This window comes from Pelodiscus sinensis, chromosome 16 (assembly GCF_049634645.1).
Source record: "Pelodiscus sinensis isolate JC-2024 chromosome 16, ASM4963464v1, whole genome shotgun sequence".
Lineage (NCBI taxonomy): Eukaryota > Metazoa > Chordata > Testudines > Trionychidae > Pelodiscus > Pelodiscus sinensis.
Genome location: NC_134726.1, coordinates 11,004,677 through 11,018,280, shown reverse-complemented (window position 1 = coordinate 11,018,280; position 13,604 = coordinate 11,004,677). Strand labels below are relative to the sequence as shown.

Sequence of the window (13,604 nt, the reverse complement as noted above, 5' to 3'; positions counted from 1 at the left end):
CACACACACACACCTCTGTGGTCCTCTCCAAACTCGTGGATCCACGATTTGAACCATGGTCTACCTCTCTGATAAGATGGCTTTCCTGGTTGCAGGAACCTCAGCCAGGAGGGTATCTGAGCTTAGGGGCCTCATGCCAGAGCTTCCTTACAATCTTCTGTAAGGATAAATTTTAAAATCAAAGAATAGTCTAGCAGCACTCTAAAGATTAACAAAACATGTAGATGGTATCATGAGCTTTCATGGGTACACCCCACTTGTTCTTGTATCTAGGAATGTTATAGCCTTGCAGGTGTGCCACCGTCCCCACTCACTGCACACTCTACCAGAGCCCAGGTTAACCTCCACAGCATTTCTTGCTCAAATCCCTACCCCAAAGATCTGCAGAGCAGGGACCTTGTTTCAGTACACACTTTTGTTGTGCACTATGCAATTACATACAAGACTAGAGATGATGTAGCATTTGGGCGGGCAGTGCTTCAGTCAGTGCAGAACTCCATCAGCTCCTAAACATGGCCTTGTAAGTCACCTGATTGGAATGTACATGAACAAGCACTCAAAAAAAAAAAAAGTTACCTTTTGTAATTCTTGTTCTTCTACATGTGGTAGTCATGTCCATTTCAGTACCCACTCTCCTTCCCCTCCATCAGAGTAACCGGCAAGGAGGAACTGAGGAGGGGACAGGTTGGCAGGACCTTATATTAGGTGCCAAGATGACACCCAGAGAAACCCTACAACTAAGTGCCACCTTTATATAGCTATGGGATGGGCTACAAGGGCCTGAGCATGTGAGCACTTCCCTGTTGGGTACTGCTGAGCAAAACTCTCTGGCTTCAGTACATGGGGTATGTGCACATCTGAGTGGAATGCACATCTGCACCACATCTCAAAAGACTAACCGTTGCAGCACAGGTAAGTAACAATCTGTCATGCACAGTGTAAAGTGAATGTTGAAAGCTGGTGGATTATTTAACTGTCTAATTTTTAAATCATTTTAAAATACATTTTAAAATCCAAATTTGTCCCCTCTAATTCCAAATAAGTCTCATTGTGTTGCTTGAAATTCTTAAGCAATGCTATATTTTAGCATTGTACAAAAACAGTGTAGATGTAAGTAACTTTTACGGATTAATTTGCTCTTTTTATTATTTTTGCACAGAGTCTGCATTTGTTGTAGTAATCTTCTGGGGTTTTTTCTTTTTGTTTCTCACTTAGTATTTGAGTCCTTCATTGATTATGTTGCAGTAGAACAGCTGGATGGTGACAACAAATATGATGCAGGAGAACATGGCTTGCAGGTATAAAATTCAAGAGGAAGTTTTCTTTTCAGATCCATTGTCAAGGATTTCCAACTACCTTATCAAAAGTGTTATGAAATTCAAGCAAACCTGCATTGTCTGGTTGTAGTGGTTTCATTCTAAGCAAGCTTGTGTATATTTTGTTAATTCCTGGTCCGTTACTTGGAAATGAAGACTTCAGCAATATATAATTATTTATTTGATTTCAAGGTGAAAATCCATTCAGTTGCTTTCGTAAAGTTAGTTTGCATTTGCATGTGTTAGGGATGTTAAATTTCGGTTAATTGAATAGTCAAGTAACCCCATTAATTCTTATCTGTTAGTTAACTATTCGATAGTCCCTAGGGGTGTGGCTGGCAGCCAGTGCACTACAACCCCACTCCCAAGGAGACCCTGCCATTCTGCATGGGGTGCCAGGCAGGAGCTGGTCTGCAAGGAGAGCCAGCTTAAAAAACACCTCCCCTGGCGGGCCAGCTTCCTGTTGCCCTGTGCTGTTGCCTCTGATACCGAGGCAGCAGCATAGGGTGGCAGCAGCCCCTGTCGGGGCGGGGGGTGGGTGGGGAGTGAGGGAGGAGGGGACTATGTGTAGTCTATACCAGTGTTTCTCAACCAGTGGTACGAGTACCCTTAGGGGTACTTGAGAGACGTCTGGGGGTTACGTCAACACAACTGAAATTTGGCGAAAACTGAATTTTTGTGTTGTTTTACAGTGCTTTATTATTTTTGTCCTTTTTATATCCAAAAATGTAATCGCCCATCCAGCTATGATTAAGTTGTTGAAACAAATGTGTTGCAACGGTAGAAAAAAATGTTGTGTATCTGAAAACTGTAGGTACTGGGGGTACATATATATTTTTAAAGGGGAAATTTATAAAAAAAACAACAACACTGCTTTTGCTTATCGGATAATCAACTACACCATGACATCCCTAGCATGTGTATCTATAGGCCACTGAGAAACAGGAAGGAGCATCAAATGAAGTTGCAGAGTAGTTTTCACCATTCATCTTTGTGCACTAGTCCATCTGGGTTTTCAGTTTCACTTTGCCTGCCACGGTGTGAAAAGCAGAAGTCCTTGTCTTAAACTGGTTTGGTTAAGCTGATTTTGTTACAAGAATAACTGTTTTCAATAATAATTAAAAATACATTGGAAAAACAAAAAAATGTAAATACTCTTCTTGCGGTAAGATGTTGAAGCCTAGCAATGTCGGGCTTGTTCACGGACCACTTGTTATGCTTCGTGGTCTGAAACCAGTGTCTTTGGCAGTTCAGGTCATCATATGCTCTGCAGGTTGACTCTTGAATCTTTCCTTTTAAGTCACAGGTTTTATCTACGTTCTCCCAAGACTCCAATAGCAAGAAATAAAAAGAAGCGCTAGCTATAATGGGAGAACCTTTCTCTCAGCAATCTTCTAGCACTAGCTGGATCAATCTTCTTGCACTTTTTTCACTGGTTCTATGTTTCATCTGTATGCATGGGTTTTTTTTTTATTCAGACAACTTGTTTGTTCATTTATTGTGATATTATGATGCCTTTGCCTTACTTATTGCTCTTCTTTGAAATAATTAACTACAGGCAGTCCCCGGGTTACGTACAAGATAGGGACTGTAGGTTTGTTCTTAAGTTGAATCTGTATGTAAGTTGGAACTGGCGTCCAGATTCAGCCGCTGCTGAAACTGACCAGCGGCTGACTACAGGAAGCCCGAGGCAGAGTTGCTCTGCCCTGGGCTTCCTGGAATCAGCCGCTGATCAGTTTCAACGGCGGCTGAATCTGGACGCCTGGGACAGAGCAGCTGGGGCGCTGCCGGGTAGGACCCTGCAGCGCCGCACCTCAGCGCTGCGGGGACCAACCCGGCAGCACCCCAGCTGCTCTACCTCAGGTGTCCCCAAGTCAGCCACTGTTGAAACTGATCAGCGGCTGATTCCAGGAAGCCCGAGGCAGAGACGCGGAGCAGCTTTTCTCGCCCCGGAGGACGCGGGCAGTGGGACCGCGGCGCGTCTGGGCGGTCCCGCCGCCCGCATCCTCCGGGGCGAGAAAAGCCCCGTTCATAACTACGGATCTGACATAAGTCAGATCCGCGTAAGTCGGGGACTGCCTGTACTTTGCTTCCAAGTGTTACTGCAGAAGCAACTGGGAAGATCAAGTGTGTACCAAAGTACTAAAAAGTTACGAAAAATCCTTGTTGCCCTTATCTCTCTATTGTGAAATATAAATGAAAGCCCGTGTAGAAGAAACAAATCTGAGAAATCTAGTTCATGGGTAAAAATGATTTTCTTTGAGTAGTTCAAAAAGATTGATTCAGTCTGAACCTGGCATTCTTTTTCAAACATACAGGAGGCAGAGAAAGGTGTGAAGTTCCTAACGTTACCACCAGTGTTACATCTGCAACTCATGAGATTTATGTATGACCCTCAAACTGACCAAAACATCAAGATAAATGATAGGTAACTCTTTTGCCAAGCTAAAGTTTGAAATACTTGTTGAAATACAGTATGGAAAACATTTTGCCCTATGTCTGGCTTTTGGGTTTTCAGTTGACACCAGTAAGAAGGACATGAAGATGTGTTGAATGCTTCCAAGAAATAGTGTTCCTTGTGTGTATTGTTGACTTACGAATTTTTAAGTGTTCTGGTTGACAAATTCAGCTGTTAATTAAATAACCATTATTAATAATTTACTGGACTATGAAATGAATAATAAGCATAATTGGTTTTTTTTAATGATTTAATTTTGCATAAACCTTTGTTTATGCGATATGGATGTAAAAAAGTAAGAAAAGTTGCAGAAGTCTAGTGTGTCACTGTTTTTAATGCATGCCAAATACCTGCTGCAAGTATTAGCAGAATTTCTGGGTGTCCCCCACTCATGTCATGTCACTCTTTTTCCTCTTCCTCCCCAACTACCACACACATGTGTGCTCAGAAAGTTCATAACAAAAGTAGATGTGCCATTTGAGAAAAAAAAAGTCATTTCTGTGATGTGGATTTTGTATCAGCTGGCTTCTCTCTGAAATGAACTCTGGACATTTCAGTTCTTTTTTTTGAAAATTGGTTTACTAAACCAGTTTTCTAGGGAAAAAAGGAAATTGAGAAAATCCATGTTACAATAATTGAAAAATGTTGTGTAATGTGATCTGATGCGAAATAACAATAGCGTTCCAGTCAAAAGGTAACTGATTTAGCAGTTGCACTCTTGCTGCACCTGCAAGGAATGGGTTTTTGAGCTAGATTCTGCTCTTGTTTACAATGTGGTAATTCCCCAGAGTAACTTCTTGACTTCAGCTGAGTTATCCTGAACTTATACTGCTTTGTAACTGAGTGCAGGACTTGGTCCCTTGTGTATACAAAGATTATTCATATCCTGTATTAACAATGTAAAATATGGTGCTTTACCCAGTCCTTGCAGTTAATCTCAGGAAAAATGTTGTAATTTGACTTGTTTAGTTGCCTACTGTAACTTTCTTTAGTGAAGTTTATTTCTAAGTATACTCCAGCATAACAATATTATTCTGTCTTAACTATAATTAATTAAAAATATCTAACTTTTTTTATAATTAGGTTTGAATTTCCTGAGCAGTTGCCACTTGATGAATTTTTACAAAAAACAGACCCCAAAGATGCTGCAAATTACATCCTTCATGCAGTACTAGTACATAGTGGAGATAACCATGGTGGACATTATGTTGTTTATTTAAATCCAAAAGGGGATGGGAAAGTAAGTATTGAAAAAGTAGCCAAACTATTTTGTGTGTTTGTAGAGGTGTCTTACTTGTATCTTTTGAGGCAGTTGAAACTTCTATTATGGAGCAAGTCAGAAACCCTCTAATTATGGTAACTATTGCTGTTTAGAGTTACCATAAGAACTTTTTGGTTTTTAATGGTAGGGAATACTGACACGTGTCTTTGAAACTAAGTTTAATTTCTTCAATAGAATGCTTGTTCTCGGAAGAGTTTATTAAACTCTTTCTTAGTCACTCAACTTCTAATCCCACAGATTTAGGGAAACTCAATTTCTATACAGTCTTTCTTATCTTTTTTCCTAATTTAGTGAGGCTATGGACAATTTGAGGCATTAGGAGTCTCTAGCCCACTTAGGAGGAGCAGGCTCCTGCATTTCTGCTGTTGGTTGGCTTGTGGCCAAAGATTTAGCTTGGGGAATTCTTACCAAAAACCACATAACTAGGGTTCCAAAAGAAGGAATTAGTCTATGCAGCAAGAGTCTATGTTACTTTCATAGTATGAATTGCATACCTTAAGCCGACCTTCTCCTGTAGTATAGACTTGGCTTTAGGAAAATGTTTCTAGCACAGGGTGAGTAACTTTTTTTTTCATCAGGGTCCACTTCACCAAAATTGAAAATCATTTGGGGTCCATACACAGAGAGAAGCAAAGCAAAACAAAACAAAAAACCTCACTGGCCTGGTCCGTTGAAAAACAAATAAGCAAACAAAAAGTCGCAGCCACTCTTGGGTAGGGTTCCCTGTAAGGTGTGCAGATGCACACCAAGAATTTCATTCCTGCCCACCCCCTCAGCAGAGCCTCGCAGCTGTGGCCCCAGCTGCTCCCGGGGGCAGGGCCTCATGGCGGGTTACTATCCACCCCAGGAGCAGCTGGGTAGCCACCATGCAGCCTGAGTGACAGCTGCCAGAGCTGGAGCCTAGACTGTGGTATTAAAAATAGCACCATGACCTGGCCCCAGTCCTGGCATACAGGGCAGCTGCCAGCCACCTGGAGCAGCTGCTGGGGCCAGAACTGTGGTACTAAAAATAGCATTGCAGCCCCGGCTCGAGTCCCGGCACATGGGGCATGCTGCCCAGGGTGCCTGGACTGGAACAGGGCCACAGTGCAGCTGCTTCTGGGCTGGGGCTGCAGTACTGAATATAGCACTGTGGCCCTGACCCCATCCCCAGCACACAGGGCAGCTACCCACCATGCTGCCCATCGTGCAGGTGTCAGGATCGAAGAAGGGAAGGGGGAGAACTAAGGGGAAGGGGGTGAGGAGAGGAAGGGGCTTGTGCTGGGGAGGGGGCAGGGCACGAGAAGAAAGGGGAAGGCACCAAGGAGCAGGTTGGAGGAGACACAAATGCCAGGGGGCCAAGAGGAGACAAAGAGGGGAAAGGGCAGGAGTGGGAGGTGGGTGGAAAGGTGTCAGTATGTGGGAAAGGAGAGGGGCAGGGTGATGCTGGGAGAGAAGAGGGGAGGGACAGTGGGGGCAAGAGGGAGGAAGAGGAGAGGGGAGGTGAAGGTGCTGGGAGAAGAGGGGTTGAAAGGAGGGGTGGGCATGAGGAAGGCAGGGATTGGAGCAAGTCATGTTTGAGGGCACCCAGGGGCATGAGGAGAACTGGGGCAGAGGATGGTGAGGGGATGGGCACCAGGGAGGAAGACGACAAGGGGGGCAGGTGTTGGGAAGGCGGGGGAAGCACCAGGAGGGTGCAGGGGCTAAGGGAAGTTGCAGGTGCCAGGGGGATTGTGGAGGTGAAGCAGAAGGGCAGACATGGGGCGGGGCGTAGACGGGAGGGACAAGCACCAGAGGAGAGAGGTAGGCTAGATGGGTAGAGGGAGGTGTTAGTAGAGGGGATGGGGAGGGGAGCTAGAGGAGGGGTGGTTACAGGAGGGAAGGGCAGGAGCAGGGGTCAGAGAGGATGGGGAGGTGAGGCAAGTCCCAGAAGGGCTGGATCCAGGACAGCAGAGGGGGGTGAGGGGCGGCAGCAGGCACCAGGGGAGCAGATGAGGGGAGGGGAGGGGAGGAGAGGATGGGAGATGTGGCAGCAGAGAGAGAAGGGAGAGGTTTATAACTTAGGTGCCACACTGGCACATATTTGAGCAAGTGCATGTGACCTCAATAGTGGTACACAAGACAAAACTCACTATGCTCATAGATGCAAAATCTTAGAGGGAACACTGTTCTTGGGGTGCCAAGACTCCCTGGCTTCATTTGAGCTTGGGTCTTTCCTTCCCCCCTCCCCAAAGTGGGGCAAACCAGCGCTAGCCCTCCAGACTTGTGAAGAGAAAGGGGAGCACCAAGGTAGCGAGACTTGCAGTGGGCTAGAACATTAGTGCCAGCTTGCTCTGCTGTGGAGAAGGTGGGAAGTCCTGAGTTGTGTTTCAAACTGGATCATGAGAAACCAGGAGCCAGATTTGGCTTGCAGACCATAGTTTTCCCAACCTTGTTCTAGCTTCTCTGATTCAATGCTCGGTTTCCTTCTGTTGCTCTCCTAATATTATATGGAGAGGCCATTCTTATAATTTGATATAACTGGAAATTTATTCATCAGGTACATCTTTCATGATATCTGCATTAATCACACCATAAAATGTTTTTGAACACTTAAGTGTTTATATTTAAGAGGTGGAAGCCAAGATTCAATGTAAATTTACTGTTTTTCATATTTCCCCTTTAATTTTCACAACAGATATTTTACAGATAAGGATGGAGTTTTGGGGATGTTTTATTTCATATTTGCCACAGTATGTTTAAAATGTACAAGTAGTAGTTGGATAGTTTTATGCACCACTTGGTTTATATTTCATTCTACAACAATAAATCAGCATCAACTACCTGAAATTCATGGTAGTAATGAAATATATTTGGATAACAGATCAAATTATGTTAAGGTAAATAATAGTTTGGCTGAAGATTGCTCTTACATAAAAAAGGCTCAAATGTTTCATTAATAAACTTCAAAAGTTGAAGACCCTCTTTATTTTGTGTAAAAACAGAAGTTTATACAACTTACATTGAACCAGAGGGATACATTAACAATTATTTCTGTTGCTTGGAAAAAAAGCTTTTTATATTTCAGTCACTTCAAAGTGCAAAAGAAATTACAATTTCTTACATGTAATTTAAGTCAGTCTGTAAGGTGTAAGTTAATTTGTCAGTAATATTTTTTGTATCTTTATATAATTTATTTTTCTCCCTAGTGGTGTAAATTTGATGATGATGTTGTATCGAGATGTACAAAGGAAGAAGCAATTGAACACAATTATGGTGGTCATGACGACGACTTATCTGTTCGGCACTGTACTAATGCTTACATGTTGGTTTATATCAGGGAATCAAAATTAAGTATGTATATATTATCTCTTATTTTTATATGAATGTTGATTGAAATGCAGAGGACTAGGGTTACTTTTGAATTCTAAACTGTTGTAATCTTTCATACTGATAGAGCTTCAGAAAACTGCAGTTAACCTTGGGAAATATTAGTGTTGGATCTATCTTTACTGCTGCTCCAAAATTAAAAATGTCTTCAGCTGACATGGTGATGCCATAAGTGTACTTTGCTTTGTCTTCACAGTATTTGTATAATAGCCTTGATTGTGTTTTAAATAACAGAAATGGCATGCCATTATTTTTATGTAACTAAACCTGAGTGATGAAAACTAGGTCTGGCTTGATATGTATAAATTTGAGTGTTGAAGATTTATTATCCTATAAAATCTGACATTTAGCTGAATCCTTTGTAAGGAGAGGATCGAAATCATGAAAATGGTGTAGTTCTGACCTAAATTAGAAAGTTACTTGTGTCCAAATGAAATGATGCCATATCAGATAAACAGAGTTTAAAAGACTGTAAAAGCTTTCATAAGCTCATCAGAAATGGTTGTGTCCTTGTTGCCCCAAGAATAGTCATGAGTATGTATGAAAGCCCTGTTAGACACAAATTATTGTAAAATAACGTTACAAACCCACTTTCTTTTTAGGTGAAGTTTTGCAGCCTGTCACAGATCATGATATTCCTCAACAATTAGTAGAACGGCTACAAGAAGAAAAGAGAATAGAGGCTCAAAAGAGGAAGGAGAGGCAGGAAGCCCACCTCTACATGCAAGTGCAGGTCAGCTTTCAACAAGAAACAAATCTGAGAAATCTGAAGACAGTAATATTGGTTTAGTAGTAGTCAGAATTCTAGAAAATAGACATGCTATGAACAGTGGGGCTGCTGTTCCATATGCTGTGCCTCTATGGGTTCTAGCATCACAAAGTAGGCAAAGTAGCTTCCCTCCCTTAGGCCACCTCATTATGTCCTGTTAGTAGAGGCAGTGATGGTGAAACCCACACACTTTCTGGGTGTGATCCACTACCCCATCTTGTGTCACTGAGATTACTTACAGAGAGAATGAGTCTGCTCTGCAGCCTTAGCTTGGGAGCCAGCTGACATTCATCTCATGCACTTAGCTCCAGAGGTCCCAGATTTGATCCCACCTATTGGCAATACACTGTCTCCACACCAGAATGAAATTCCACATAAACTTGGGCTTTTCCCGGTGGCTAGCTTTCCTGGGTGTGCAGTTCCTTTATTTCCATGCATAATTGGTATACAGTGACTATCCTCATTCCTGGAAATGTGTTGGTGAATATTTTTATTGAATGTAGGGACATGTCTCTTATGCTAAATTTAATAGTGTGAATAAGTTTGCAAGATTTGGGCCTAAATATAATGGCTTTGTGCTTTGTTTTCTCAGAACATTTTGATTTTTTTTTGTTTGTGTACTTTTAAACACCGTGTTGACTAGCATAGTTTGTCTTTAGTTTCAGACAACTTAGAATCATAAAATCAAAGTCCAGTCCCCTGCCCTCATGGAAGAATAAAAAACTTAGAATTTGAAAACTTGGTAACACAAAATAATTTTAAGTGAAAACACTGACACTAACCAATAAGTCAGCTAAATTGAGATAAAAAGCTTACACGAGCAATGTTTTTGATTCTTCAACAGTAAACTATATATAACTAATGTCCATTAAATGTGCAATTTCAGATAGTGACAGAGGACCAGTTCTGCGGCCACCAAGGCAATGATATGTATGATGAAGAAAAAGTGAAATACACTGTGTTCAAAGTATTAAAAAACTCCACACTTGTAGAATTTGTACAAAACCTCTCTCAAACAATGGTAAGGATTTTTTTTCTTTAGTGACAAAAACCAATACTGTGCGAGACTTTGTTCACTTTATAATCTTTGCTTTCTCTTTGTATATATAACTGTCCACTGTAGGTATGCTTGCATCCCTGTATTGCTGATTTTAGAACTTTGGGAGCAGTGTGCTTTATGCCCACATATGTGCTGCGTTGTCTCTCACTGCACTATGAGACATGCACAAGCTAATTCCCCGTAATTCATTCTCATCTGTCTTTTGCTAGAAAAGAATCAATTTACTTTTCTATAGTTAGCCTCCTAGTTCTTAGTTCTAGTTGTAAATTTTTAATCTTTTAATTTCCCCCTTAAAAATAAACAACAACAAAAAACTCAAGTTTCTTTTCTCATTTTCTTCATTGGGAATCCTTCTTCCAATGGGCAATGCCAGGCGTCCTGGGCTTCAAGAAGTGCTTCTCTTGCAAAGAGGTAATCCTTATCATTAAGGATCGCCCAAACCCAACTCTTCCGGGTTGCAGTCTCCTCGCCACGGGCAAGTAGATTGTATTATTTGTCGAGCTCTGCTTATCATAGACAAGCATTTCCAGAGCATCTGTTGCCTCAAAGAAGGCCACGTTCAACAAAAGTTACAGTCTTTGCCTGAAACTCAGGCCCCAGTCTCCTAAGGATAGAGATCTCAGGCAAAAATTATCTTCATGGAGGTGGCTTACTGGCCCTTTCTGGCCCTGTGCCGCAAGTCACCTGTCAGGCTTGAGTCTTCCCCACAGCCCACAACATCTAAAGGCTGTGAGTCGAAGAATCAAGCTGCTCACCCCTCTCACAAGTCATAAAAAGAATGTAGGAAGTTCCCACAGTGAGTCTCAAAATAGCTGCAAGCATTCTCAAGCACATTTGGTATCCTTGGTACCAGTGGCACAGAGACCTTCCCAATCCAATATTCATGGCTCATGGAAGTGATTGTTGCAGGTACTGTTGAACTGCATACAGACCTGATGAGCACAGGCACAAAGTCAACAGCACCTAGGAGCGAAGACAGAAATAAGAAAGCATTGGTTCATGATCTCTCATTGGTACCATCCTCATCTAGCACCATAGCAATGAGTGCAGAGGCAAGATCCTCAGTGCTACCTAAACCACTGAGTCCGATGGCACCACCAGAAGTCCTACACTCCGATGCCAAAGTCTTCTCTTCTCAGTGCAGAGACTTCCATATCAAGTCTTCACTCAGCACAGTGTCTTCCCCTCTGGCCTGCCATGTTGGCCTGCTCTCGAGTAAGTGCTCAGTGAAATTGAGGAGGTGGTATATCCATACTCTTCACAGGGTCCTTATGGAGCCTTTGAGGATATCCTCAGATGGCCCCACCACAAGCAGCGTCACATGGCCGTTCGAATGCACCACCTCCAACCTCTGTGCCATCACCCAGGTGGCCATACTAGGACATGAGGTAGACCATCTCCTTCAATTAAGAGGCATAGAACCTCAGCATCTACAAGGCAAAGGGCTCCACTCTTGTTATTTGCTAATACCCAAGGGGAAGGGAGTTTTAAGACTTAGACTAGACCTCAAAGCTCTCAACAAGGTTGTCAAGGCTTTGACATTCAAAGATGATTACTTTAGCAGTGAAGGAACAGGGAGACTCATTTTCAGACCTCAGTGTTCGAGAAGCTTATTTTTATATCTTAGTTCTACTGACCATCAGACAATTCCTCAGATTAACTCAAGGATAAGACTACTAACAGTACAAGGTGCTCCACTTCACACTGTCATCAGCCCAAAAGTATTTTCTAAGGTTTTCTTAGTAGTGGACTCCCGCTTACACTTCCAAAGGATCATAATTTACCCTTATCTGGACGATTGCCTCCCCAGACTCCAGTCGCTACAAGAGGATCACCAAGAAGCTGCAATACACTTCTTTACAGAAGTGGGTCTGTAGATCAGTGCCTAAAAATAATCCCTCAGGAATTCATTGACACCAACTTCTACACTTTACAAACCAGAGCGCACTCTTGCCTCATCACAAATCCTTATCATTAGCCACACTCATATAAATTGTTCAAAACAGCCCACAAATATTAGCCAGACACTATCCACATCTCAAGGCACATGGCAGCAGGCACAGAAATAATATCACATACCAAGCTTCATATGTGGTGCCTCCTGATGTTATTCAGCTTGGTTTACAGACCAAGCAGGGACAAACTAGACAAACCCCTTTCATAACCCATCAGAGTCAGAATCTCAGACTGGTGAAAAGACACAACCAGGATTTTCAAAGGGACCCCCTTCTTGCAAATCCCCAATCATTGCTTCTAATGCTGACATTTCACTCATAGTGTACATCTAAACAGCCTTTCATATCCCAGGCAAATGGTCATTCATGTACATAGTAACCCATCACATCAAGCTCCTGAAGCTAAGAGCAGTCAAGAATGCTTGCACCCACTACTTCTTGGTAATCAAAGGATCACACATGAGTCCTAACAGACAATGTACTCTGCATTGCTATATAAATCATCAAGTGGGAGCCTGATCACCCTCGCTCAGTGCAGAGGTGATGAGATTATGGAACTGATCTATCTCCCACAATGTCACAGTGTTAGCAGCCTACTTCACAGGTAGGTACAACTCAGTAATGGACAGTCTGTCTCAAATACCCACATGACCACAAGTGGAAGCTTGACCTAGTAGTACGTCACAATCTATTCAAGCAATAGGGGCACCAGTCACACACTTTTTGCTACTTATCTGAACAAGAAATATCCCAATACAGCTACAGAGCAGGGATAAGACAGTGCTCCTTAGGTGATGCTGGTCTCCCCAGGGCCTTTTTCATGCCTGTTCTCCTTTTCCCCTTCTACTAAAGGCCCTGCTGAAAATAAAACTAAAACTGAGCACACATCATTCTGATCACAGTTTGCGATGTGCTCTCCAATTTCTCTGTCACTATGTACCTTCTGTCCTAGGACAATGGACATCCCCTCCTTTCCAACCTGGAAGTTCTCAGTTTCAGCACATGGCTTCTTCTTGGTTCAAACTACTAGAAAGCTCAAAGTAGGGATGTTAAAAAGCAGATAATTGGGTACCTGGTTATTAGCAGCATGGGGTGGCAGCTGGCTCCCCGGGAGTGGGATGGGAGCTTGAGTGCAACCGTAAACATTAACCGATATGCCTGGGTTTATTTCACATCCCTAGTTCAAAGGACATACAAGAGGCATTATTACAGAGTAGAAAGTCCTCAACGTGATGTACATATGTGCAAAAATAATCCAGGTTTCAAGATTTGGTGTACGTCTCAACAAATCTCCCTGGCATTTGTGGTTCTTCATCTTAAACTATGCTCTGGTCCTAAAAATATTGGGGCTGTCTATCGTTTCTCTAAATCTACCTATGAGCTATAGTAGACTTCACCTCCAGTAGAGGTGTACTC

General features: G+C 42.5%; 1 protein-coding gene across 4 annotated transcripts in view; it reads left to right on the top strand.

The window, feature by feature from the left end:
- The window catches only part of USP7 (ubiquitin specific peptidase 7), a 221,725-nt gene that overhangs the window by 167,976 nt on the left and 40,145 nt on the right, over positions 1-13,604 (top strand). For all 4 annotated transcript variants that reach the window (XM_075899282.1, XM_006124597.3, XM_025185416.2 and 1 more), the window contains 6 exons: positions 1,216-1,298; positions 3,635-3,744; positions 4,858-5,014; positions 8,224-8,368; positions 9,007-9,137; positions 10,060-10,194. In XM_075899282.1, coding sequence (XP_075755397.1) covers positions 1,216-1,298; positions 3,635-3,744; positions 4,858-5,014; positions 8,224-8,368; positions 9,007-9,137; positions 10,060-10,194 — 761 coding nt within the window. The remainder of the gene's footprint in view (positions 1-1,215; positions 1,299-3,634; positions 3,745-4,857; positions 5,015-8,223; positions 8,369-9,006; positions 9,138-10,059; positions 10,195-13,604) is intronic.